Source organism: Anopheles coluzzii, chromosome 3, assembly GCF_943734685.1.
Source record: "Anopheles coluzzii chromosome 3, AcolN3, whole genome shotgun sequence".
Lineage (NCBI taxonomy): Eukaryota > Metazoa > Arthropoda > Insecta > Diptera > Culicidae > Anopheles > Anopheles coluzzii.
The window spans coordinates 41284229-41311883 of record NC_064671.1 but is presented as its reverse complement, the minus strand read 5'-3'; the positions used below and the strand labels follow the sequence as shown (position 1 = coordinate 41311883).

At 48.1% G+C, this 27655-nt stretch overlaps 1 protein-coding gene across 1 annotated transcript; it reads left to right on the top strand.

The window, feature by feature from the left end:
- The first annotated feature begins 3447 nt into the window (after positions 1-3447).
- LOC120957302 (protein Wnt-1) lies at positions 3448-26898 on the top strand. The gene is made up of 5 exons (XM_040379427.2): positions 3448-5133; positions 13203-13465; positions 23321-23619; positions 25632-25948; positions 26083-26898. Exons 1-5 carry the CDS (start codon positions 5030-5032, stop codon positions 26387-26389), a joined length of 1290 nt encoding a protein of 429 aa, XP_040235361.1. The 5' UTR covers positions 3448-5029; the 3' UTR covers positions 26390-26898.
- The last annotated feature ends 757 nt before the right edge of the window (positions 26899-27655 follow it).

Here is a 27655-nt window from a genome sequence, read left to right as displayed (position 1 = left end):
GCTTAATTTTCTCGCGCTTCATCTTTCGATACCGGCCGGAGAACGGAATGTGAAGGCTGACGATGGGGTTGAAGCTGCTTTTTTATTTATTTATTTATTTATTTGGCGCTTCGGCCACCAGTCGGTTGCCAGCATTTCGTGATGCGTTTGTTTTTCTTGCCCTTCTGATTTTGTTTTTGGGGATTTTGTGATTGTTTTTGGGGACTTTGAAAGTGGCAATAAAATCACGACCATTTTTTTTACTGAACCTGCTATTTCTCTCCATAACTTTTATTGTCTTTTGTGGTTTGTGTGTTCACAGCGGCCGTACAACGTTGTGAAAAACTGCTCCACACTATGGCTGTTGGCGGCAGTGTGCACCGTTTAAGCATTGCTGCTGGGAATGGTATTTAATATAATTTAGACATTCTTCTACCTTCGCGTCATTTCAGCGCTTGTGAACTTTCTTTCCCCCGCTCTGCTTAATTTCTTTTGAACGTTTAGTTTTTGTTGCTTAATTTCTCTCTCCCCGCCAAAATGGTGGACCGGTAGGCCAGTTAATGTGTTGCAATTTGCAGCTTGTTTTTTGTTTGTTTTGCAGTGAAAAATACAAACCAAAATACGCTTCTGTTTTCTGTTTTTGGGCAAGCCAGGGAAACGCATTAAGCCGGCCCGGACGCGTTAAGGCGGTCAAAAGAAACCACTTTATCAAAAAAACAAGCTCGTAAATGTCGCCACACACGACGTGCGGTCCGTTGTTGAAACCTGCTCCAGCCACCAAACCCGCTGCAGAAATGCGCAAAACCTCCGCGCCGTGGTGCATAATTAAGCGTGCAGGTGGCAGGGTCTGCTGCTGTTGTTTGCCATGTTTAACAAGCGGGTTATTGCGATTTGTTGCTTCGGTCGAAAAATGACGCTACAAGAAACACGTGTTTGATTGGTGGAGAGGGAGATGTATTGCGGAAGGGGAGAGGGGACATGTATGCACATAAAAAGAGACGAATGGAGACGTAATGTGAATATTATTGCACTTGGTGTGAAAAATAACTCAATCTTGACAAGTTTAGTGCCATATAGTTCATTGCTAAAGAACTGAAGCCGAGTTTCGGACACTTGGATGTATATAAACAACATGTATTTATGAATAAAAATTATGATTTACCAATGAGTTAATGGTTGACTGATTTTTCTCTTATGTTGCTCATTTTACCGAAAAGGAATCCATCTTGAATAGATTTCACACTCATTTTTCTTCTTATTCTTTACACACACTTGATTTCTCACCTTGAACATTGGACCTCAATTTGCCCAATCACCTTTAGCCCGATCTAGATAACGTGAACCCTCATCCCCCTGGGGGTGATCCAAAAAAAGCTATCCCGTGCCCATTCACTTATAATTAGTGACTGCCAAAACACACCAGCGTGTAAATGCGGAGCAAAACAATAAATAAAGCGCATTGTTTTAAGCCGGTCATCATAGCCCTGGGACGGGCATCTCTAGCGCCTAATGCCACTTGAAGTCAATCAAGTTCTGCAGTTCAGGCATCCTATCGAGCGCCTGCGCAAAGTGCTTTCCAGAGGTGCCTTTCATGCTGCCTCTGTCCCGTTTTGTTGCACTTTCTTTGGTACGATCTTACCACTTCCCTTGCCAGGCGTGTCGCTCCATATTGTTTGAACACTTTTCTCCGATAATTGTATCGATTATCTTGAGCTGATCATCTTTTCCCCTTTTGCAAGCCCGTGCAGCGCGGCCCATACATCCGGATCGGATGGTTAAACGAAGCAGAGGATAACTATTATTACACACTCTCTCTCACTGGCTTATTGCCCAGGGTGGATCCTCGCTGAGTGCCAAAACATGGGAAGCCGATGCCGCACATCCCGAAGGAAAAAAAAGGTGCGCCCGGGGCTGCACCCCACACCTAGTGGCAGGTTGAAAAGTCAAAATTCGCACATTTTCCCGGTAATTATGACGAGGCATAATTACACCGATTCTCGCACCCCCGGACCCCGTTGCAGAAGTGTTATTCTTTCGCCCCGACAAACCGCTCCGATGCCGCTGCTTCCTCCGCCCTTGGGTGTGTGCGTACCTGGGTGCTTTCTATGGCCGAAAACCGTCACAAGAGCAGCAGCAGCAGCAGCAGCGAGCAAAAGCGACTGCAACGAGCCTATGGAATCACATAATCCGGCCAGACGCCACCGCAGCTTATCTGGGTGGACGAATCGGCCGCAGCCGAGATGCGCTTCCTAGAATCCCGGCGAAAAAAAAACTGGAACTCGTCCGTTCCAGGAGGAGGGGTGAATGGATGTGAATGGACGTACGTACGACGCTCGAGATCGCAATCGAGTCCGCGGTAGGTCGTTCACTTGATGCGTGATTGTCGACTGCGCGGACCGCGCGGAGAGTCTACTTGACGACTCGATTTGAAGCTTTGATTTAAATCGCTGTGTGTGTGAGTCAACGTTCAACGTGGAGCAACACACGTGCTGATGGAGACGAGAAGAGATGACATGGGTCGTCGCTGGCAGAGACTGTTTGTGCTGCCAGTCAAACGGAAGCAGAGGCGCACGGGGTTGAGGTTGAGTGAGAGTCAAGAGGGCTTGAGATATGCTGGTCAAACAACCGGGTAAGGGGGAGAAACATCGCACACTTTATCAGCAGCTAACATACGCAGCTTGTACGGGATGCTGTGTTGCGTTGTGGAGCAGTAGGGTAAGAGCAGGGCAGTGGATAAACGGCTTAAGCATCGTAATAAAACGTGCTACATGCGCTACTGCAGAGACACTGGATAGTGGGCTTGGGCTTGAGAAGGTTTAGGCGACAGAATGCTTTATCATAAATAGGATGTTTAAATGTTTTTGAAATTTGTTTAGATGACTTAACACTACAATAAAGTAGTAATACGATTGCATTCATAAATTGTGAATAATTTCACTGATTAAACTTTTCTCACAAGCCTTATTTCAAACATAAAGGCATAATAATGGACTTTCTGTTCGACATTTGGTTCCACTGTTCCGGGTAAATCGTTACGCGTCACTTCTAACTAACGTCACACGTGAGCTGGCTTCTAAACGCAACAACGTCGCCTGTCTCTTCGTCATCATCATCGTACGCAGATTACGCCCAACATAAAAGCATTAAAGTGAGCAGCAGCGGATGGTGGTTGAAGAGACGTCGTCTACCAGTGAGCTGGTGGACGCTGCCACGAAGAGATGGATTTAATAAAACGGGTTAACATTGAGCAGTGAAGTAGATCATGAGAACTGCCAGTTTGCGTGCTCTGTTTTACGTGTGATTTGATAGTAGTTGCTAGCTTCAATAGAGAGCTAGCCATTTGTGAGTGAAAGTGAGTTCGGACTTATGTTGAAGTGTTATTTCTATTGTAACGGTATTGTACTATTTTTTTTAAGATTATTAAAGATAAAAGTTGTGAAAAATTTAATGATTGAAAGTAGTGTATAAACTTTCAAACCTGCCGGCCGGTACAATATGGCGGGCTTAACGTTGATAAATCGAGCGGTAGAAATGAACACCCCGAAATGAACACTGTTCCCATGGAAACGGTGAGAGCACAGCGCTTCACTCTCGTCGGCACGCACACAAACAGTCGATTCCTCTCTCTGTCTCTCACCGTGTCTTGGGAATGAAACGAGAAGATGCTTAGCAAACCCCGCCCACTTTATTCACCAGGCACAGGCGGCTAGCATGCGAGCACTATGCAACCGAGTGGACAGATGAGTGAATTACAACCAAACCCGAGCGGTGTGCCCTCTCGTTAAGTTTTTCGCCATTTTCCAACCGTTAAAATTGCCAAAAAAGTTGGGAAAATTCAACTTATTACGGTTGCAAATGAGTGATTGCAGTAAATTAAAGACTGTAGCTGCAAATTCAGCTCATTTGCGGCCCTGTGCAGCCTCATTAAAAGGCCAGTTTTTGTGAATGAAATCGATCGCTGTTCGAGGACCGTTCCCAGCTCAGGTAGGGCCACACATCTGCGCATAAGAGTTTCATTTTCGGCTGCCGGTACCTCAGTATGCAATTTTGCCTCGATCGGTGCGGTCCCTCGGCATTCGGTGAGTGCGCTCCGCCGTGTGCAGGTATTGGATGAATTTCGAGTGTCCCCGCGCGCACTGTGGTACCCGGTTTGTGGCACACACCGCTAGAACCCCTCGAGGGCACTACGGCCGTCCCGTTCGCACCAACGCGCGTAGCCATAGGAAGCAGTGGCAGCAGCATAGGCCAGCATCACCATCCCTGTGCGGGCACGATCGTGATTGATGTTTGCGCTCGCCCCGGACGGAGGAGGACGGACTTTCTTTTTTTTCTATCTATCAGCCCCGAGAGCATCGGGTTCGCCGGAGGTACTTCGGTGCGCGTTCGAGCAGCAAGTTTAGCTCGTGGCAGTTAGCATCCTTGCGTTTATGGTGCAGGACCGGCCTGAAGAGCCTTGCGTGACCATCGGATACATACATATGCGAAGCGTGTGTGCGTGTGCATTGTACGTATGGGCATTTGTAGTTTTACCGTACGAGCTTGCGTGCCAGCAGTAGTGTTTCGGTCTCGATTGTTTGCACGTGCATGTTGTTTTTGTGTTGTTGTTGTGTGCGGTGACTGTTAGTGAGCATTAATGGTGTAGCGCAAGTGATAATGAGCAGATTTACTACCGCCGATCGTGACCATTGTTTGCACGTGCGGATGAGGATGATCATGTTGTTGATGATGGTGTCATGCTAGCTGCAGCAATCAAAGCAATAAACCGCGTGGAATTGTGGCATTATTTTTGGTTTTGCTTGCATGAAACGAAATTACGTTTTAAAAAGGAAGTTTAGATAAACGCCTCAATAAAAGGTGGAATTTTGGAAGTGAATTTTAACAGCTTATTTCGTCTCCGTTGAGGCCCGTGTGTGAGTGCGTGTGAGCGAGTGTGTGTTTTGCTGTTTGTGAAGCAAGTGTACTCGGGAGCGTATCAGTAACACGTTCTAGCCTCTAAAAAAAACTCCCAAAACCCGAAACAGAGTGCTTTTATTTTTTGGTGAATTGAATCATGAATCTAGTGACGGTGTTTATGGTGTGCCTGATGGCCATCAGTGCCTGGGCGGAGGTGGAAAGCAAATCAAAGCCCGGCCGTGGCCGAGGATCGATGTGGTGGTAAGTAATTGGCACCGAGCACTGCACTTAACCTTACCATTGCTTTAATGTTTCGGTCGTAGTTGGATGGGTTTAACTACGGCGATGAAGATGATGCTGCCTGTCGATGACATCATTATGGTGCGCGGGTTGTGGGGCAGAGAAAACATTAAGTACCAGGAGTAGGGGGAGGGCCATAAAATAGTTACAGCAAGCCGTGGTCTGGTGCCTGGGTTAAAACCGCTCCGCGCGCTCACAGACCGGGGGATGGAAATTAATATTTCCTAATCGGCCGCTACTTAAGTGTACCATTAGGTAAAGCAGGCAGGAGCGTTTTTATCTAAAACGAGTCCCCCACCACCAGCCCATCGCTGCTGCCCATCGTTTGGTTTCCGACTTGCTGTCCCGCTTGGAGGAAAAAAGCGCAGCATCCTAGCTAGCGATTATCGCGACGTAGGTTGATGGTTGTTTATTTATTTATTTATTTGCCCGTTTGATTTTCATAGTCTGCTAGGTTGTCTTTATTGAGTATAAGCTGCGCCACGCTCTTCTCACTCCCATTTTTTGTCGTGTTACGAAACAAAGGTTTTAAAGCATCGAAAATCGGTCGGATTTGTGTTCCCCACAGGGTGTAGAAGCAAGGAAAGTGTGTGTGTGTGTGAGAGAGAGAGAGAGAGAGAGAGAGAGAGAGAGAGAGAGAGAGAGAGAGAGAGAGGCGAGCACAGGAACTAATCTTGCACGGTTCGCGTGATAATGATTAATAGAAAATTTATGGTTTCAATATCAGTGTTTTATGGTTGCTTTCCGTCCCGCGATCGTTACCAGTGTGTGTCGTGTTTTGTGTGTACATTGGGAGGAGGTTTAAAAGTTGCAAGTTGGTGTTTTTTTAATTCTTCACTGTTTTCAGGGCACTCGGTGGTGTAGAAAAACGTTTTGGCATAAGATTTTAAGCTCCGAGTCCTGGGGCCGGGGGGCTGGGGTTTTAACATTATGTTTTATTTCTGTGGCGCATTTTTATCTCCTCCCAAGTTCAGGCGACTAGCCTGCCGTGTTTTGCTACCCATTTTGAAAGGTGTCACTAATAGCTTGGGAAAAGAAGAGCTGAAGCTAACAGAAAAGGAAAACGAAGCGGCCAAAATCTCATTCAACCCGCGCACATTTCAAGTCGCACGCAGTCTTGTGGTTGTGGGATGTTTTTTGTTGGATTTGTTAATTTTTGGGGGTCCTGTCTTTATTTCGTTCGCTTCTTTTTTTATTTTCTTGTTGGCAATCGCAATGCGTTGCAACCTGTCGAGGAGTGCCCTTTTCCGTTCCGGTGGCCTCGAAATGGATATCCACTTTTCACACTCCCCGGGGCCCGGTGTGACAAGTGACAAACGGACGCAGCGGCCGTTCCACTCCATCCCGCGAATCGGTTTTGTCTGTCACTTTGCATTATGTTTTCTTGCATCCTGCCTGGATGGAACGATCGAGAAACGATCGGTTGGGTAGCGTGGAAAAATAAACGAGCAAAAAGCATCTACTCTCTTTTCATAAGCACACCTAACAGCATCGTAAATGTTGAGTATAATTACGTTTGCAATTGGTTTTATTGCTCCAACAATATTGGATGGCCTTTAATAGGGTGTAGGACCTTACTTTGCTACCGGCAAAAGGGCTGGCGAGTGAATGCAAATTGTCTCAACGTTTCTCTTTTTTGTGTGTGTGTCTTCTCTCCTTTCGATCACAGTTCAGGTTCGAGACGAGAGTGAAAGACAGAAATTAACACTGCAAATTGATTTGTATGCATCACCAGGGGATGTTGAGTGAAGGTAGTTAAGTTGCGATGGTGTGCATGTGACGGGGGAAAGACAAACAGCGAAACCCAAGCGGGGTGTTGTACCTTACGCTTGCGCTGTCCGTTTTAATTAAATTAAAACCGATTTCTACCAAACCAGCACCGAGAGCGTCTACGTGTGCACGCGCGTTCTCATACATTTTTGTTTTATTTCTTTCGTTTGGGCTGGTCGTTTCGCAATATGCACCGGTATGCTTCGTCACCGGGCGTGTAAACATTTTTGTTGTTTTAATTAAGATGGAGATTTCTTTTTAACCCAAATTGATCGTTATCGGTCGTAACGAAGCTGGAGAGGTTTTTTTGTGGTTCATTCTCATTTTGACTGTTGTGTGATTTTTGTTGTTGTAATCCGACTTCGAGGAGGTTGCGTCCACATTCGCACATATCACTCCGACCGACCAAAGCAACCAGGGGCGGGAGGAGGTCGTGCCACGATGTGGAAAACAAATCACTCGTAATCCTCGAGGCTCGCAAGCGCTCACCCTGTCATAAAGCGTGTGAACGAAACCATTCCTTTCCCTTTTTGGGGTATATATTTTGGGACCTCGAACACCGTTCCATGAGGAACATGAGGTGGGGCTCTGGTGCGGAGAGAGATTTATACATTTGCATCACATGCGAGCGCGCGCGAAAATGTCCAATTTGCGCATCCATGGTACTGGCCCGGGCAACGGTGAGACGTTGAGTGATTTTTTTACCTCTTTTCGTTGTTCTCTTTACGTGTGCCTTGTTTTTTCTGCTTTTAAAGGTAGCTCAAGAGTGTAATCCTTTGTCTAATGGCAGCTTCTATTGATGGAAAGCAGACACAAATCGGGCCGAAACATCGGATGCGAAACGGGGTGTTTGTATAGAGGTGTGAAATGGAAGCTTTCAGGTGTAGAGGATGATGACTTCACGCTTGATCCTGGGTAAAATGAAAAAATAAAAACACGCACACACACACACACACAAAACAGATCCTCCACAAATTCCATCATCAACACAGCAACTTTGGGGAACGAAATTTCTCACGAGGATTACCCCTTGAGTGCGCATTTAACTCACCCGTTCTGTCCATTTACACGAGCGTGCGCGCGCGCTCAAGAGAGTGAGCTTTGGTTTTTAACCCAAACGAAAGACTTCAACGGCGGCAATTAAGCGACAAACCCACCCGCAACAGGCCCGCGGCTGTTCGAGTTTCTCGTGCTTATCGTTTGCACATAAATCTCCCCCCTACCCCACCCGTAACCATTAAGCCACTTGACGTGTGGTAAGCTTCAAGCGTGGTGCGTTGCTTGCTGTTGATGTTTTTTTAAAGGATGCATTCCGATGCAGGTGCGCGCGGGCGTGGTGGCGTGCGCGGAAGCGACCGTTCTTGGGTTCCTCTTCTTGAGCTTCCCGGTCTGGAAAGACAGAACAAGAGCGCACTGGGAGATTTGTAGTTTGTTGTGGCCGTCTCCGGCCAACACCGCCGTCCGCAAATATGCCCTCGCCAACCCCTTAGGGTGGCCTGGCCTGGCTGGGTGCAATTTTTCCCAGGCTCCGCGAGTTTTGTTGCTACCTTGCGAAATGCATTGCGCGTTTGTTTGGTTGATGCAACCGTCTCGCATCTCTCATGCGAACATGCACGCTCACATACACACAGAGAAAACCCCTCGGGATGGTTCGAAGCGTTTGTTAATAGCGTAATAAATGACAAATTAACACCGTAGTGTCATTTTTCATTCGATCGTACGGGCAGTGTGTTAGGCCGGGATGGAATGGTACCTCCCGTGCACTGCGTCGTGGTGCATTCCTTGAACCGTCTCGCGCCGTTCATTCGTCAGCCTTTTGTGGCTTTTTAAAATCCATCCGTGTGTAAGTGTGTGTGTGTGTGTTTTGTATGAAAAATGATTACCGATGTGATTAATAGTGACGGATCGTGGCGGCGTGCGCCCTAACCTCGCGCCAGCTTGAACGCATCCAGCGCGCGCGCACACACACACGCTCCATCAATCCAGAGGCTGCGCAAGATTCTAGACGCACTGGGAGGGAGTTTATTCTTTTTGATAAATTAATTTAGCTTCCCATTCCATACGGCCGCCAATTGGTGGTGGCACCTGGTGTCCCCGGGTAGATGCTATCTCCCTTTCTGTTGCCAACTGTAGTAGTCCCGCAACACTATGGTGCAGTGTTGATGGGTTTGGGGGTGGATCGGTGGCACGTGGTGCAGCAACTCTATTCGTTCATCCGAGGCCACCCTCGGTGGAACACGCCGGGACGAACGATGATGACGACGCCGGGAATAATTATTCCAACAACCCTCTCGATCGATTGATGATCTGTTTCGTTTGCAGTGATTTTTTTGTTTTTGTTTTTTTTCCACATTGCCAAGGACGTCCTTCCCCTCTCGTTTGGTACAGTTTTCTCCACTCCGTGTGCTCTCGTTGTCACTTGAATTATCATTAATTATTCGATGAAATATCGTTTGCATTATTCGATTAATGGGCAGCAACGAGGGGCTGGTACGGCTGGAGTGTTTGACAAATGAACGAGGGAGTTCCGTGCCGGTTTGGGGCGGTTCTGGGGGGTGAAGGCAATTTTCTTAATCTTGGCACTTGGGTGGTGATGCAGAGCTCGAGAAAACGGAGGGAGTGCATATTGGCTTTTATGCAATCTCCTTCGCAAACTGTTGGAAAGTTGCGAAGTTGCAATTTATGGACCTCACACGCAGCTGACGCAGACACAGGGCCGGCCACCGCGGTCGTAGCGGTCCGTGTTTATGAGGTGCTTGTTTATTGCCTCCCGTGGTTTACAGTCCGTGCCAGGTACGGGGTGGGGGTTGTGTATGTTTGATAATTAGTTTTTCGATTACCCCTTTCCGGGCACGGGCTTTCCAATTAATCACATTCGAACGCGTTTTACAATCCTTCACTCAATCGGTTTTATTTAACCTCAATACGAACGGCGCCGTGCCAAACCGCAAACGCAAAGGTGTCGCAGAAGATCTGCAAACATACGGCCGTTTGCGGTCGAAGGCGAAGGCGCTGCAGTGGTAATTTGATAACGCACGATGAAGCAGTCGAGCAGAAGTAGAGTTTTCTGATTTTCCGGTCCACTTTTCCCGTTCCCGTTCAACGCAACGTTCCTGGGCCGGGGGGATCAAATGTTTGCAAATGTGATCTACCGATCGATCGTCACGATCGCCACGTTTTGCTTCAAACCGAACAGAACAAACGGTTCCTTCGCCTGATGCAGTTTATTCAGTTGGAAAGGAATAAAACCACTAGATTCGTTCTGCAACACGACACGGAAAGTGGTTTTTCCATAATCAACGCACAGCCGCCGTCTTGCCGTGGAGACATTGAGCCGGATGCATTGGAGCCTGATTGTGTAGCGCGCGAAAGAAAAACGAACATACAAAAGAGGCACCTTTGGCGACGCTTTATCGATCGTTTATGTTTATGAAGTGTTTGACGTGTGGTTGAGTAGCGCATTCGACGAGCCAGATGAAAAGCTCCTGTGGCAGCGTGTCTGTCAAGTTTGCAAAAACAAAAAGCAAAAAAGTCAATGCCGGCGCTTATCCAGTTACCGAAAAAGGACAGTTACCGATTGCGATACTACAGAAAAAGAGCAGCGTAGGCTGCCTGATTGGAAAGTGAGGAAAGTCTGCGATGACAGATCCCCCTTCGGACAAACTCCCATGTCTGGGCCCATTTCCATTCGCTGAACGACGGCGACCACGATCTAGATCAAGACTCAATAAATAACGCATCACAAAACCGACAACCCTCTGGTATCACGGGCACGCATCATAAATTGTCGAGCCGGCGGCACACGGCGGCACGAGAACTTGGAACGCCACGTTCCACGGGGCAATTCTTTCGCTTTCGCGGCCCTGCGATGGATGGGCATTCTCACACCGGTCCGGTTTTGGGGATGGGACTCTTCGCGGGCCAGTCGCGTCGCGTCGGTGTCGTCTCCTGGTGATGTATGATGCGAAACTGCCGCGCCAGTGCCAAGGCTGTTCAGTTTTGCAAGACAAAACAAACGGCGGTGAAACGGGTGGACGGAGTGGACATGGTTTTTATGCCTTCAATTTCCATCATTTCTCTCGGTGGCAGTTTGATGTCTTTCGCCTCCTTCTTTGGCTGGGAGCAAACGGAGAGAAGCTTCAGCTGCGTGCGATACTACCGCTGCCATGCGATCGCATCCTGAGAAGCTTGTGTTAGAAGGTGCAAAACCAAAAAAACAAAAACAGGATAAAAGTGGAAGAGTTTGCTTGTTGTGCGCGCACCGAGATAAAAACAAATCAATCGAGCACGAAGAATTCGTAACGCGTTCCATTCTCGTTCCGCGTTCTTTAGCTGCTCAACACGCGACACGACAAACAGGACAAACTAATTTATTTTACAATCGTTCGTTCCGCGACGCAACGGTGCATTATGTAAGAACGGGGTAACTGCTCGGTGAAGTCTCCGGACAAGCTGACAATGACGATGATGTGAGGATGCTGCCCGGAGTCTGCACACCGTGACGTGTTGGAATGTGTGTGCTCACATTGTGTGTGTGTGTGTGCGCGCACATGAGTGTTTGACGAGTTTTTCGAACACAGTTTTATGATCGACTGCGTTACTACCGACCTGCTGATACAAACGCGCAAAACAAACGTAAACCCTTGGTCACGTTTCGGCAATCGACGAGTACGATAAATGGGCGTGCAGACGGACGGATGGACAGACGGGCGGACATACTCCCGAAAATGTTTGTCTGACACTTTTGAGGTCTGGTGCTGCTGATCAACAGCAACGGTGGAAACAACCATTCTGACAAACTGCGACAGTTCGTACGATCGATGGACTTCCCAGTGGCATTGAGAAGTTTTTTTTTGCGATAAGCCTCGTGTGGACATTAGAACGTCTACTTATTACGAATCCTTTGCATTGTGAGGTTTTGTTTCGCTTCGGTGAAGCAAATGCGCTTGATAAATTACCCGTTAGTGAATTGTAATTAATTTTACTTAAAAAAAGGTTCGTCGCTTATTTCGTGTTGTGCACAAAATATTTCATTTATTTTCAAACAAATTGAAATGAGTCTTTGAACGCTTCATCACTTTCCCCCTTTCACCGTTTGCGATCACTTTCCCTCGATTGACCATCGATGACGCATCCGGTGTGTTTGATTTTCCTTCCCAAGCAGCGCTTCAGAACGATTCCATCTCGATTTCGGACACACGGTACCGTGGGAACGCAGCATTTGTGCGCACGCACCAGTCACGGTCACCACGGTGTGTCCGTCCAACTTCCACACCGGTGGGCATTATGCTTACGCAACGCCGTAGCACGTACCACCACGGCGACGCCATTGATCCGCGGTGTGCCCTCCTCCCCACAAAACCGTACCCAGAAGACCTTCGGTGGGTGATGATGATGACTGTTTGTCCAATTAATCATACGTCAGCTACTGCAGCACGGGACTGGGCAGTACACCGAACTGGAGCTGAAGCTAAAGCGGGAGGCAAAAGTCCATGTCCCGTGCCTTGCCTTTCGTGAGCTCATTTGCATTTCGTGACGCCCGTGGTATCGCTTCCCTGGGAGAGGACGTTTGTTTGATTTTTTTTTACGGAGGGGCGCCTCCCAAAAAGCAAGATGGCAAAAAAGCGGAACGGAACCCACGGGTGGGTTGGAGGTGGTCAAATATTGATTCAACTAATTTCTTGTGAAGTAAACAGGCTTTCTAGTGGCGGCGAGTTCGGGTTTGTCCGGGCAAACTGTGAATGCAAACAGGTTGCAACAGGTTGTGAGAAAAACAAAAATAAAACGGAAACAGTTTTGATAAAACTGGCTGTAGAAAAGGTGTAATTTGAGGTTCGCTAGGTAATGCTTGAGTTGAGAAGGGAAAAATATGGGATTTCCTCAACAGCTCCGGCAAGACACACTGTCTCGCATTCGCTGACTCGTCACTTTGACAGCTTTCTGGCGCCCAGATTGTGTCCATTTCAGGGGGTTTTCCAGCGGCACCCATCATCTGCTGTGTTTGTGGAACGCATTAACGCCTCACCTGATTGAGCTGTTTGTCCGGGTCCCAGCATGTGGGTTTTTGTAGTTTTGGGAAATTTAAGGTCACACAAATGTAAGGAAAAAAATCAAACCCAAACCATCCTGCATTCTATGTTGTGCTTGCTGACCGTCTTCTCCCGCAAGAGAGAAAGCTTACTTTCTATTAAAATCGAAAAGCGAATGAAAGCAAAAGTGTGATTACTGATTTGTCCCGTTTTCTTTTCTCACTCCAACAGGGGCATCGCAAAGGCGGGCGAACCGAACAACATCTCACCGCTCGCACCGGGCATGGCCTATCTCGATCCGGCCATCCATGCGACGCTGCGGCGCAAGCAGCGCCGGCTGGCGCGCGAAAACCCGGGCGTACTGGCCGCCATCGCCAAGGGCGCCAATCTGGCCATCAACGAGTGTCAGCATCAGTTCCGGACGCGGCGCTGGAACTGCTCGACGCGCAACTTCCTGCGCGGCAAGAACCTTTTCGGCAAGATCGTTGAACGAGGTAAGTTTCTATGTGTGTGTGCGTGTGTGATATTGCGTCGGTGTGGCGCGCGGCAGAATCTCGGTAATTGCTATTCCGGTGAGCGCTTCCGCAGCTCGCTCGTGGGCGGTGGACACATTTGCTTTATGGCGTGGCCACGCAGCTGCCTACGCTCCAGCTTTTGAAAGCTATTGAAATGAAGCGCGAAAAGATCTGCCCGGCCAGATAGTGGCGGGCTCACGTAAAACGGTCGGTTGCGCTGTTCGGTAGGAGTTTGGCGGATGGATGTCACAAGATGGAAACGTGCCCGTTTTGTACCGCGCTGTCATGTAATACGATGAGCAGCTTGTGGCGGTGGCAGTGAAGCGATGCGCAAATATTCACCGCCATACGTGCGGATTAATGAGATCGTTTCGGTTAATCCCGAACCACGTGTGTGTGCGTGTATTAACAGATCACGCCATGGCTGGTTTCCGAAAGAGATTGGTGTTAAACCGAGAAAAAAAAACACATATGCGCCATGTTTTGCCAAAGCGTTTGTCCCTGGGATTTTCCCGTGTTACTGTACACTCCCTTCCATGGCTAGTTACATCTGTCCTGCAGCGCTGGTAAATGTCTTCATGTTTCAACAACAACCCCAACAACCAAACAAAATAAAGCCACTTCAATTGCGTTGCCCTTTGTGCCGTGCTTAAACATCATGTAATCCCGGGTTGGTACGATGTCACATCGTGCTAATCCCGCTCACGAACCATCAATTGCGGTGTTGATTTACCCGGCAAAAGGGACCCCGTTGTACGTGTCCTGTAACAGACAGCACGCCCCCGGAGGCAACTTTGGCGGTAAAATCGAATCATCGGTGTCCTGTTGCAGGCTGCCGCCTCAGTGCGGTGTCCTTTGCAATGCGTTGGCTAAGGTGAGTTGGCCAAAAAGGGACACACGCCTGCAGGCAATTGAGCGATCGAGCGCATCCTTTTCAGAATTGTAGCAATACATGTCCCATCATCACTCTACAATTTATTGGATAGAACGGAGGGAAAAAAAAACGATACAAAAACGGTCCACAGACCACACAGAAGACGAACGGGAGAAATAACCCCCGAAAAAAATAAACGACACATTCGATCCGATTGCCTAACGCCGGGAGTATTGGCACAGCGCAACGGGTGCTCTACCTTCCAGGAGAAAAGCTCCCGAAAAAAGGCACAGACACCCATGACAAACGACATGTTGGGAACTAATCGACTCATTGACCTGTCGTCGGACGCAGCAGGACGCCACGGCAGCGAAGGGGCGTCTACCTGGAGCGGGTTAACACACAAACACACACACACACACAAAAGCAACACCGTGTCCCAAACACTCTTCGCGTATCCTCTGCTGCTGGGCAAGCAACGCGTTTGCTGTGGCTGTTGTGCGCGATCGCGTAATGAAAATGTCTCGTTTTTACAACATAATTCCAATCCGTCCACTGTGTCTGTCTGTGTCCGCGCATCATCAACCGCAGCCGCAGCCGCCGCCGCCGGCGACTAACGTTTTTAATTCTATCACCATCTTCAGCGGTGTTTCCATCATTGCATCCCTAATTGAGTTGCGCGCGCGTTTGTGTCTGCGCACGCGTGTGTGTGTGTAGAGAAAGTGCACTCTTCACGCTAACCGTCACCAAAGGGGACCGTGTGTGTGTGTTTGAGTCTCAGTGGTAGTGGGAAGAAATTAAGTCATTATTCATCTCGGTTCGCCTTGGCCACCGCTCCCGGTGGCAATCCATTAGCATTTTTACTGCAGCTCCCGCTATCAATAATTAATGCACTCGCGATAGCGCAAAAGAGGCCTGTCGGTGTGTGTGTGTGTGTGTGTGTGTGTGCCGCATCTGCACCGTTCAAACGGCGCAGTCTCATGGTAACAGGAAAAGCGGAAGAAGTATGCTGCTGTATGCGCTCGTTGCTTTTCTGTTGTGCCCCTTTCTACGCTCACTAGATGGCGTTTCGCTTGGCGTTGCGCAAGGTGGGCGCAAGCGATAAATTATAATAATTGTAGGAATATTAATGGCAATTTACTATCTCGCTCACCGGCACCGGGATCAGGATCAAAGTGGTGGAGGATGTAGGGAAGGGGGTTTAGAGGAAGATAGGTTCTTTTTATTGATTAACCTCCCGTGTTATTAATTGAGCGAATGAGTTCACAATTAATAACGCGCTTCGTTTTTCTCCCCGCGTTTTTGAGGCGGAAAATCCAATAATTTCATCGGCAAGCGGTCTGCAAGCAGGCCGGCAACAGAGGCAAGTAGAGGAGAGGGGAAAGGATTTGCTGTAAATGCTTACCTTTCTCGCCGCAGAAGCTCGTTACAAGTACATAACAGCGGACAGTATTTAAGCGAAACAAAACTCTCCAAACCAAAGTGTGTAAAGCATCGAAGCTTTCCCACCGAGTGACTCTAACCGGCACCACTATTTGACAGGCTGTTTGTTTTCTCTATTAACAACAAACCCCCGGGCTTTTTGCCGCCCCAGGGTCCTGCGGATAGTAGCAGCCGAGCAGCAAGTGGGTGGCCACCACACACACTCGAGTCATAAGGCAGGGAACAACGGACCGAACTGATCGAGTTTTCATGCTGATCGCGATGTTTGCTCGGCCGACTCGCTACTGCTGTTGCCCACTGCTCGAGTGTGACCGGTGGCAAGTACGAGTTGGTCAAACACAAATACCCGCGGCTGACTGACGGGCAGGGAAACAATACCGCCCCATTCATTCCGCGACACGGTTTGTGACGCGTTTGTTGATGCCTTTTTCCCGAACGGTTGATCGAAACGGGAACGGGAGACTGGACAACCTCTAGCACGGCAGCCTCGGAGAGATGGAGCGAAAAAGCACTTGAGCACAGAGTTGAAGTTGAATTGAAAGATTAAAACGAGTGCGCACGGTTAAAAGCCACTGACGGTGGTCCCTGGCCGGTGGCACTTATCGATCGAGATGCTTCGGTTCTCCGCACGATCGCCTCTCACCTTACTTTCTGATTTCGATCCGTCCGATTCCATCCGGCTTCTGGCTTCGGTAGGTCCAACAGCCGTACACCGTACCGTGAGAATCTGTAACCGTATATCTGTGTGTGTGTTTTTTTTAGTATTTATCGCAACTTTATCTCTACACTTCGATTTGTTTATCGCAAAATGGTTTTTATGCTTTTTACTCAACCCATCGACCGTCGTGTGCGTCTGTCATGGCGGTGATGGGCTTCGGCTTCGGCTTTTCTTTAATTGACCGGCAAATTAGCGGCGGTGGCCCTTATAAGCATGGGATCGGCTTCTAGTTTTCTTCAACGTAATGTCGAACTGCTCGCCCGTGTGTTAAACGTTGAGTTGCCGGACGTCGAGTTGACGTCGATCGCGAGGCACAGAAAAGATTAAATCGGTAAAGCGCCCCCGTGTACGACAACTTTATTACACCCTGGCCAGAATGGCCATCATCTTCTTCTACTGCCTCGGAAAGCAATTAAACGCTATAAATCTTGTCACACGTTTCCGAACATTGGAACTGGCAGCTTCAGCCGGTGGAGGAGGAGGACTGCAGGGGAAGGTTCAGGTGACTTTCGCATGAGCCAGTACGGTCTGTCTAGGAGTAAAATCGGGATTGTACTTCATTTGGTCGACCGGCTGTAACAGCATGCCCGACTTTACGATCGAGCTTTGCCTTTGCGCGCCCCGTGTGATGATGGTGATGATGACAGTTTTATTTTTATAACACCGACCATAAACGTGGCGGAGAGGAATGAAATCCGGAGGCAATTTTGAAGGGATTCGGCATAAGATGATGGAGGGAATGAAGGAGAGAAGAAAGACAGGATCGAGATATGTCTCTAATGCTGTGTTTTTTTATTGATGTTGATGTTGTTGTTGTTGTTGTTGCTGATGTGTTTCTTGTGCGTTGGTACAATTTTCCTACTTTGGTCGGCTTTTAGCCGTAGATGAGTTCTCTAAATAGGCGAACAAATCGCTTCAGCAAGACGCACCCGGAGATTGTTACGTTCGATACGCGGGTCCGTAGTATATATGTGTGTGTGTGTGTTTAGGAAGAATCTTTCCCTCAGGGTGCCGGTTCGCAACACGGAACACGGGACATCATTCTGGGACCGAAAAACGGTCAGGGTGCAAGAACGGGCAGAAACGGGCTCACCTTTGGTGTTCGCAAGCCTCCCAAAGATCTCGCAAAGAAAGGAACCGTGTTAAACCGTAGCGATATATATTAATAAAAGATTTTATACGCTCCATAAATCAGCCGAGCTAGAGATGGAAAGGCAAGAGAGAGAGAGAGAGAGAGAGAGAGAGAGAGAGAGAGAGCGAGAGAGAGAAGGTTTGCAGGCATGCATCGAAGCTGTGCTGGAGCTGCTGGTGGTAGTCCAAAAGAGACCTTTCCTGGGCTGGTCACGGAGCATTGTCTACAAGTAACGGGTAACTTGTGCTTAGACATCGATTCATTTCCTCGTCCCGTACGCTTTTGCTTTTGGTCCAAACCCCTAAGACCTTCCTATTTTAGGCATAAACGAAACCCACCCAGTTTAGCTCACTACAAGGAAGCGATAAAATATCCCGCGCAGACCAGTGTGTTTTGGCATATTTTCTGTAGGCAAAGTGAAGCCGTTTGGCTACTGCAAACATTGTCCAGAGGTAATTTGCACAAAAAAAGGTATCTCAGGCACACACACACCTAGACCCCAAAAAATTGCTAGACAGATAATTTCGATATCGATCGCGAGGGTCCCCTCGACGGGGCGACAGACCTTTAATAACGTAACCAATAATTAACATCGCTCCGAGATGGAGGAATTCCGAGGGTTCACTGTGTCTGGGAATTGGATGGTTCCATTTTGCCAAAATTAAACAATAACCGGTGATTAATGTTTTGCTGATCTAATCATTCTGTTGGTTCTTCCTTGCCGGGCAGTCTTGTTCGCAATCAACCAGTAAGCACGTTTTTGCGTGTTGAACTAACCGACAAGGTTGCTTTGGAGATGTCCTTGGTGCACTTCAATCAATGGCAATGGAAGGTTTTCTAACAAGATGCTTCCTATTTGGGAAGAAATGAGAAAACAACCAACCAACCTGTTCCAACTCATTCACGAGCTACTGCAAACGCCCCTTCTTATGCAAATAGAGGTGCAACGGATGTGCACCCATGCTACCTGGTGGCTCTAATTTGATGAACTCTTTTTAACTACGGAAATGATCTCAGGATGTATGAATAAAATAATGGAAGAAGCCAAACACACTCTCAAAAAGAACAGCAAAAGAACAAGCTAAAAGAAGCCTAAAACGGAAAATCCGATTCATTCCGATAAATGTCTGCAAAATGCTTGTCCTCGCATCGTGCAATAAAAAATCACATACACCCAGACGACAAAAACGTGAATGAATGTTGGGCCCAAAAAAAAGACCGGAACCTTGAAACCAGGCGGTGCAATACGCGCCTGCGAATACAAAACTCCTAACGCAACGCCCCAAATTGAACCATTAAACTAATTGTTATGCTCGGAGGCTCTTGTTTTGTTCTGCATTTTTGGAACCCCTGTATTATTACGGATTTAGTTTTGGGCTCCCAAACCACGCGGGCCTCAGCTCGCGGCAGGAGTCTGTGTAAGTGCGGGAGGGAGGGGAGCAGAAGGAGAAGGAAAGGTGTTTCCCACCCGGACAGCCATTGTTTGATTGCCAATACGCGGGGTTCGAGATGATGAAATGAAATCGAAAAACGGCAAGCAAGCTACACAAACACACACACACACATGGGATACAACATTTTTCAACCGGATTTCCTTCTCATTTTGTGTGTGTTTTTTTTTTTTGCTTTATTTAGTTGGGAACTTGGATGGTACCTTTGCACCCATCATTCGGGCAGCATTTCGTGAATGGGGTTTGTTTTGTTTGTTTTGTCCGTTTTTATCTGGTCTTGTTACGTCTCGGCCGCGTGGACAGTTTTGTTAAAGCAGCGCGCAACGCAAAAGCTCAATGGGCGATGCAGCGACGAACCCGGCAATTAGAGCGTACGCGAAGTGAACGTGACAGGGGGAGGTTGTGCGAAAGCAACTAGATCGCATTGAAAACAATCTTCAGACAGAGGAAAGGATAGAAGAAGAAGAAGAAGGAAAAAAGAGCAATGCGAGCTGGATAAAGGAACGAAACTCAATCGGGTTTGTGTATGCGTGAGCGTGTGTTTTTGGAGGGATAAAAATATTTTGATTTCACATAGCCAGCATAAAGGCAATCCTTTCTTTGCATACGACGTCGGGTTCAATTCCACCGTTCCTCCCGAGGGGCAGTCAAAGATTAGCTCCGTTGTTCTGTCACTGGCTGGCTGCGTATCGGGCGTATGAATGGAACGAAAGCTTGTCTGCGGGAAAGATTTCCCATTCGGATACGCTGTTAAGATACGCACGCGGCTGTTCCGATTTTGCTTCCCTTATCTTCCCCGTTCCAGCGTTACTCGATACATATTAACCCCGGCGTTGTGGCGTTGTCCGGTCGAAATCGGGCCACCGGATCGATGGCAGCCGCTTGATATCATCGAGCGGGACCGGGATCGTGGCAATGAAACCTGATCAAGATGATGTCCGAGGTGATTATGCAGAGTTAATTTATTCATTAAGTAAGCGATTGGATCGCGATCGCAAGTTGATGACCCCCGAGTACGGCGATGATGGATTGCGGTTTCGAACCCTCTCGCCCTACCGTCTGGGAGGTACGGGTTGACGGACATGTTCGATCACGACCCGATCACGAAACGCGCCCGTTTCCTTCAATCTGTTCCCGGCGAACTGTCACGTGAAGAAAGGGTCTAAATGTCTTAATCCAATAAATATAAATTCATCGATCCCCGTCGCTAGCAGCCCGTCGAATATGTTGTGTTTGGTAGCGGTGGTACCGTTTAGGACGCACTGCTTGAAGAGATTTTTTTCGTCTGCCCTCTCGCTATCGCTGCTTTTGTAGCCACTCGTCAAACATCCCGTATCAAACCGATCCGATCCTAATAAATCAATTAATAACCGATCAATCACTGACGCACAGGCACGCATTCCTTCAATCGACCGAGACCACTCAGAGAGAGAGAGAGAGAGAGAGAGAGAGAGAGAGAGAGAAAAAGAGAGGGATAGAGAGAGAGAGAGACATAGAGAGGAACAAAAACTCGTCCTGTCATCTCGCCCGGGTTTTTGGATCACTCGAGACCAATAGGATAGTCCAGTAGAGTGCCAGCCAGTGATCTAGTGACAAACGACATTCAGGGGTTTGGGAGAATAATCCGCCTGCCGAAGTTGGACGCTGTGTTGAGCGAGGGAAAGATCCCATCCTGGGGACCCCTTTCGAACCGGGTGTACAATTACCTCGAAAGGGTTCTTATGATAGGTGGAAAGGTTCGGCGATGCGGGCGAACGAAGCAGGTTCGTGTGTGTGTCCGTTGATATGACAAATGAATTGTCACAAATTAGAGCCGGCTGACAGTGAGTGCGTCGTCGTTCGTGCTCTATTTTCTATTTTGTGTGTGACTAAAAGTGACAACATTCCTGCAATAATTGCCCTGTCTGACTTTCTGAAGGAACCGTACAATCGGTTTCACTTAGCGTTACACGTGCCTTATTGCTGTAACAAGGTCGATAACAAGGTAATTAATAGCCACAAAAACGTAACTACACGTTGTCTTGGATTTCGCAACCAAACTCATCAACACCCACACTGTGTGGAGAGGTGCGTTATCTTGACCCTTTTGTCACTTCGTCTGTGCATCGCTATCACCCGCCGGTGGTGTGTATGAGGTGTGCAATAACAGGTCACCAAACGGGGCAAAGCCTTTTACCACCTTTGTTAGGCTGCAGCGTTTGCGTTGCGAACCGACCTGGTTAACGTCATGAGGAGTGGTTTTTTGGCCCGTCGATCATCGGCTGTTTATGGCAACCGTTTGCAACTTTGTGGCTCACTAATGATGGCTCGTAAAAATCACCGATCCATTCCGACGGGTTCGATGGAAGGTTCTTGCCACCTAACCTTGCCACCAATAGCACTCGCCCCCGGGTGCGTAGACAATCGCAATGATGTACCATTTTGTGGCAAACCTCACTGAACTCAATGGCAGGGCTTTTGTTGCACCCGAGCTCGTTATCGATTGCAAACTGTTGACGTGTCCTTGGTGGGTAGTGTGTTTTGTTGCGTTTTTGTCTCTTTCTATTCTAGCTGCATCAACAAATTTATTCGATTCCCGGCGGGAGATTTCAACCACTTTCAGGGTCAGCAGACAGAGAGATGATGGATTGTAAGATGAGGCATAACATTTGACAAATCAACGGCTACCAGACCTTTTTTCCATTAAATTTTTTTGTGGACAACACTCCGTTGGTGTTCCTTACCTGTGTAGTTAGGCTCGTCCGGAGTTGCATTGCTTTATTTCTCGTTCGAGGTCACTCACTAGAATTGCTCTCTTTCTCTCTCTCTCTCTCTCTCTCTCTCTCTCTCTCTCTCTCTCTCTCTCTCTCTCTCTCTCTTCCTCATTTTGACACCCCAGATGTGTCCGTCCGTAGTGTTCATTGACACATGCTGCTACAGGCGATGCCATGCGGGATGCTTGCGCATTCTGTTTCGCAGATCTGTTTCGAGACACTGCACACTGCTTCCTGCCAGCCAGACGTAGAATAGCTCCCTGAAGGGGTCCACTCGACTGGAGCTTTATGATGATTGATGATTGCGAGCCTATCCTCGCGGGAGTTGTGAGTTTTATGACGCACTGGTACACATCGGTAAAGGCAGCAAAACCTCCGAACGCCCTGTTGTGACTGTGCGGGTTATCGCAATCGTTTAGCCGTGATGATGTGCACACCTACTGCCGTGCAGGGGCATCCCGCAGTAGGTGTAAAGGTGTGAAATTGGAACCCGGAAAATTAGCTCTAAACGTACGATTATGGTTCTGCTGGACGCTGGCCGCAGATTGGGGACCCACGATGTGCAGTTCGCATCATTGGTGTCAGTCAAGGCATGCAGTTTTTCGTTGGACATTTCTTGCTCTTCCAAGCTTGTGCTCGACGAGGGGGTTGCCCTGAACCCGTCGGATACGATCATCCGCCCTAGACCACAGCAACTGAGACGAATTTGAGTAGAATGGTTCTTGCGGACGCTGCGGAGCTCGTTTGTTTACAACCTTTACCTGCATGGTATTGAGTATGTCCCGGAGGTATGTTCGTTCCAGCTCGACTCAAGAACGATCCTTTCGCTAAAGTGAGAAAAACGAAGTATGTGGGACGAAACAGCCCGGAGGAATGCTTGTAGAAACAAACGTCTATGGCCAGCAAGCGATTGGATAAAATTAAAAGACTCAAACCGCGTAGAACTCAAACCTTACAAACAGCTAAGCTCTTCAAACTCTTGGCCTCTAGCCTCACGGATGAATGGCTTTTTTCGATGGTTCTGGCACGCTTTGGCCTGTTCACCTGCATCTCCTCTGCACACAGCAAGGGATTGAACGCAAACACACACTTGCGTTTTACGCTTTTACGGGGACCTTCGGCTTAGGGGTCATGATTAGACCGCTGAGGGGGACCGTAAAGGAAGGGATTACAAAACGATTTAATTTATTTTAATCGTCATACTGCCTCGCTCGACCCGGCAGTCAGGCTGAAGTGTCCCGGAACTCGCTGCAATATGTGCTCCGGTAGGGATTATTCTTGATTTGTTCTTAAGTCTTTAGGAAAAGGGGCAACGAAAAGCCATCGGCTGGAAGTGATATTTGTATCACTTACCGACAACCTCAACTGAACCTCCTAAGAACCTAAGAAACACGAAAAAATTGTCTCCTTTACTTATCATCTAGCTTATTATTTATCTTTCTTTCTCTCTCTTCCATCAACAGGTTGTCGTGAAACGGCATTTATCTACGCGATCACCAGCGCGGCGGTAACGCACAGTGTGGCGCGGGCGTGCAGCGAAGGTTCGATCGAGTCGTGCACTTGCGATTACTCGCACCACAACCGCGAACCGCAGATGAACAACATGGGCGTGGTGGCGGGCGTCGGCGACTGGGAGTGGGGCGGCTGCAGTGACAACATCGGCTTCGGCTTCAAGTTTTCCCGCGACTTTGTCGACACCGGCGAGCGGGGCCGCACGCTGCGCGAAAAGATGAACCTGCACAACAACGAGGCTGGCCGTGCGGTAAGTGACCGACGTTAAACTTCTATCGTTAAGGGAACGTTCAGGCTGGTCGTAAAATCGGGACGGAACGGATCGCCCGATCGATCGATCGATAGTTGCAAGAGCTTGAAAGCGTGACCCATTTTGCGTCAATTTCACCACTCAATTGAGCGCCGAATGAGCCGGTTACGGGGCGAGGGCAGCTGGTGAGCGCGGGTGAGCGATAAATGTTGCCACACAAGTGGAAATTTCCTCACCATCACAGCTCTGCACAGTTTTCCCCCGTTAGCGTTGGGGGCAATGGCAATGACGGCTGGCGTTTAATGTACCATGGTCCACACCCCCCAGGGCCACAATGGTTCCCGGGAGGTCCTGCGTGGCTGCCGGCTGTTCGTGTGGCTCTGCTAAAGCTCGGTTTCATAACGCTTTTAATGCTTTTATCTCGTTTTTTTTTACATTAAACACTGGGGCGGGGTAATCTCTCCACCCCCGGCAGACTGGGTGGGTGGATTCGTAACGGACTGGGAGGGCAAAAAATCAAGTAAATAAATTTTATTTATCTCTACCTGCCTGCCCGATACCGGACGCTGCCACCGTCGAAGTGCTTCGGTGGTCACGGGGCTTAATGTTGTTCACCATCTGTGTGTGTGTGTCTGTTTTATTTTCCATTTCTCAAGCAGAAAGATTGCACGCATACCATACATTTTGTTGTTGTTGTTGCTGCTTTATGCTCGCCTTCAATCGCTTATAAAAACACAAAAAAGCCTCCAACCGTTCGGGCTTCCTACTCGATCGTTCGATCTCACGCGACATCCATGCAACCGCGATGAAATGGTTCGCGAAATAATCACGAACGGGACTGGCCGACTGGCTCGCTCGCCAGCTTCTCACTGCCTCCCTTCGTCCACCTCGTAGCGATCAATTTCATTAATAAATGTTTTAATCCCTATTCCGTGGGATTCCTGTCCCAAATCCGAGGGGGGAGGCGCAAGAAAAGATGGCAAGAGACAGAAAGGGAGCTCTGTCCCAAACCAACCCGGTATGTGTCTTGCAGCTTTATAGTATTTCTCTGATTGCGTGATCGTGCGCTTCGGATGCTTCTTCCAGCCACTCATAAAGGAAAACAAATTTCGTACAAAGCGTGTAAAAGGTCCAAAAAAAGAGCAAAATCCACTCCCGCTTTTAAAACGCATGCATTTAAACTGTTGACAGCTGATAAAACTGGAATGAATTCGTTTATGAATGTTATTAATTCGTGGCGATTGTAATTAAGTGACATATTATTTATGCTTTCTACTTGGTTTTCCTTTGCCTTCCCGGGACAGTGTACCTGCCTTCCTAAGCGCTTAGAAATTGGTTCGATTTGTGGTTTTTCTTGTGCTGCATCTTACTCGCAGAACGTGATTCACGCAAAAAAGAGCGTCTCGAATTCCTGACAATCGCTGCAGTTCGTGCTCTCTGCATCTTCTTGTGACCCAAACATTCCTTACACTCAATCCCATCAGACCGAGCCAGACGGTGCTGCCCGGAATTGATAATTAAATTTGATGACTCGACTCGTGGGGCTGCTTCGCGGGCTCGAATTGAGAGGTTTAACTCACTGGCGGTGGGATTAGCAAATCGATGCTCTCAACAAAAACTGGACACACTTTTGCCTTGCTTCATCAAGGCTCTCCCCCTCTCCCCAGTTCTGTGTTGAAATTGAAAAATCGCCACAGCTCGAAATGCAAGCTTACAGCGTTGGTTTAATTGATTTTTATTGCATTTTATACGAATTGCGAATGCAAAACGAATGGGGCTTTAATGTGACGATAAATCCTACCCGAAAGCGTCGATGCATTCAGCGTCGAATGGGATTTGGTTTGTGTCTGGCAGCGCTCAGTACCATTAGCTGGGATTAGCTCGTGCACGGCCATTCTGCGTGATGGAATTTATTTATTTTATTAATAAAAAGCTGCGTGTGACATTTTATTAACACTTGCAAACAAACGTTAATGTTGACTCTGTTTTTTTCTCTCATTCTCATACAACAGCATGTACAGGCGGAGATGCGACAGGAGTGTAAGTGCCACGGTATGTCCGGCTCGTGCACGATGAAAACGTGCTGGATGCGGCTGAACAGCTTCCGTACGATCGGAGACATCCTGAAGGATCGGTTCGACGGTGCGTCCCGGGTGATGGTCAGCAACAGCTTGCGGAGCACGAGCGTGAACGAGAACACGCTGACGAATCGCGCCGGCTCGGCTAACCTCAAGACGAACGCGAACAGTGTCGGTGGGTCGGCGAGCCCCAACAGTGTACTGAGCAACTCGATCCATGCTCGTGGCCATCAGCAAAAGCGTGTCAATCGGTAAGTGTACTGATCCAGTATTGTTGTGTTATGTCACTGTTTAAAGGCATCTGAGCGGAGTTTGATTTCCTCAAAGACGATACATCAATATCTAACCTGTTTTGTTTCCCAATTTTCTCCTTCTGTTCGCGCAGGTATAACTTCCAGCTGAAACCGTACAACCCGGAACACAAACCACCGGGCTCGAAGGATCTGGTCTATCTGGAACCGTCGCCCGGCTTCTGCGAGCGCAATCCCCGGCTCGGCATCCAGGGTACGCACGGTCGCCAGTGTAACGACACCTCGATCGGCGTGGACGGCTGCGACCTGATGTGCTGTGGACGGGGGTACCGGACGCAGGAAGTCACCGTGGTGGAGCGCTGCTCCTGCACCTTCCATTGGTGCTGCGAGGTAAAGTGTAAGCTCTGCCGAGCGAAAAAAATCATCCACACGTGTCTGTAAAAAAAAAAACGAAAAAGGTGGACGAATTTCCCAAGCTCCCGAAATGTGTGTGTCCTTCAATGCTCCCGGTGGGTGAATCATCTGTCGCCTGTTGCTCGTACCATCGCGTCTCTGCTTTCGGGGCAACGTGTTTCCTTATCTTAAATATTCGACTTTTGTTTTAAAACGTATAATGGATCGGGACGGCGACGTACACGGTTTGGCCGTTCAGCGACGTGAGAGAATGGAATGCTGTGCCCAGGCCAGTGCCAGTGCGGTGGGATTAATAATCTCGTACATGGGGTGCGCGGGCCGAGGCGCGGTGGATTTATCGTGCTGGAAGCGCTGCACGGAAGGAGAGAACGAAAGATAGCAGGCAACGAACCCCGCGTTTCGCTTTCGATAAAATCCATCGAGTGTTGAGGCCAAGAAGGGGTTTGGGATTTATCTCGCTCTTGTCCCTGCTCTGCTCCATGACACACATTAACGCTGGAACAGGAATAGAAATTTTGAGCTCTAAGAAAAGAAAACGGTGGAGCAAGGATTAGATGGAATAGAGCACACACTGAAGGAGCTATTTGTAAATAGTTTTGAAATAATTTTTGTTTAATTTTTAAATAGCATATCTCTCTTACTTTCCTCTCCGACCTATACACTTTACTCGATTTGTTTTTTCGAACAACTTCTCTACACTCATAACTGGCTGGATGCTTTATGTTTGCTGCTGGTTGGTTAACTTTACTGATGTTCTGTGTTTAGAGAATTAGTTTACAAAATCATGCTAAATTGACTACCAAAAAATCCCATAAACAACGTACCAACTATTGACTAGCAAAACGCGGGAAGAAAAGGAAATGCTGGGAAGAACGGACCAAATGAGGCATGGTCCCGTTTGGGGTACGTTGGACAAAACTAGACAAACCAAAATTTAATCACATGTGTAGAACGTGTTTTCTTTTCGGCAAATCGTTCCGCTTAGGTAGCTAACTTATTTGACGCTCGTACTTAATAGAGAGTGTAATATTTTTGTTGTAAAGAATAGGTTTCGGTGCGATGCGAAGAGGAACAAATTGTTTCAGTATTATAGAGTCACAGTAGAAACTTCATTAAAACATCATCCTTTTCCTCATTCCTCGTACATCCCACACATCTTCTCCTCTTTCTCCTTCTTTCGAGTGGTGCCAGTTTAAACAAAATAAAAAAAAACAATTTGTACAGCAAGTTTATGAAGTTGTTAGAGGATAAAGGAAATAGAATGCACAAACGAAATCCCAGTAAAAATTTTGT

Bases quoted from the DNA above. Each gene is read 5' to 3' on its own strand.
- LOC120957302 (XM_040379427.2), top strand. From the start codon at position 5,030: ATGAATCTAGTGACGGTGTTTATGGTGTGCCTGATGGCCATCAGTGCC. The intron at 5,134-13,202 runs GTAAGTAATTGG...TCACTCCAACAG, and splicing joins GGCCGAGGATCGATGTGGTG to GGGCATCGCAAAGGCGGGCG. The intron at 23,620-25,631 runs GTAAGTGACCGA...CTCATACAACAG, and splicing joins ACAACGAGGCTGGCCGTGCG to CATGTACAGGCGGAGATGCG.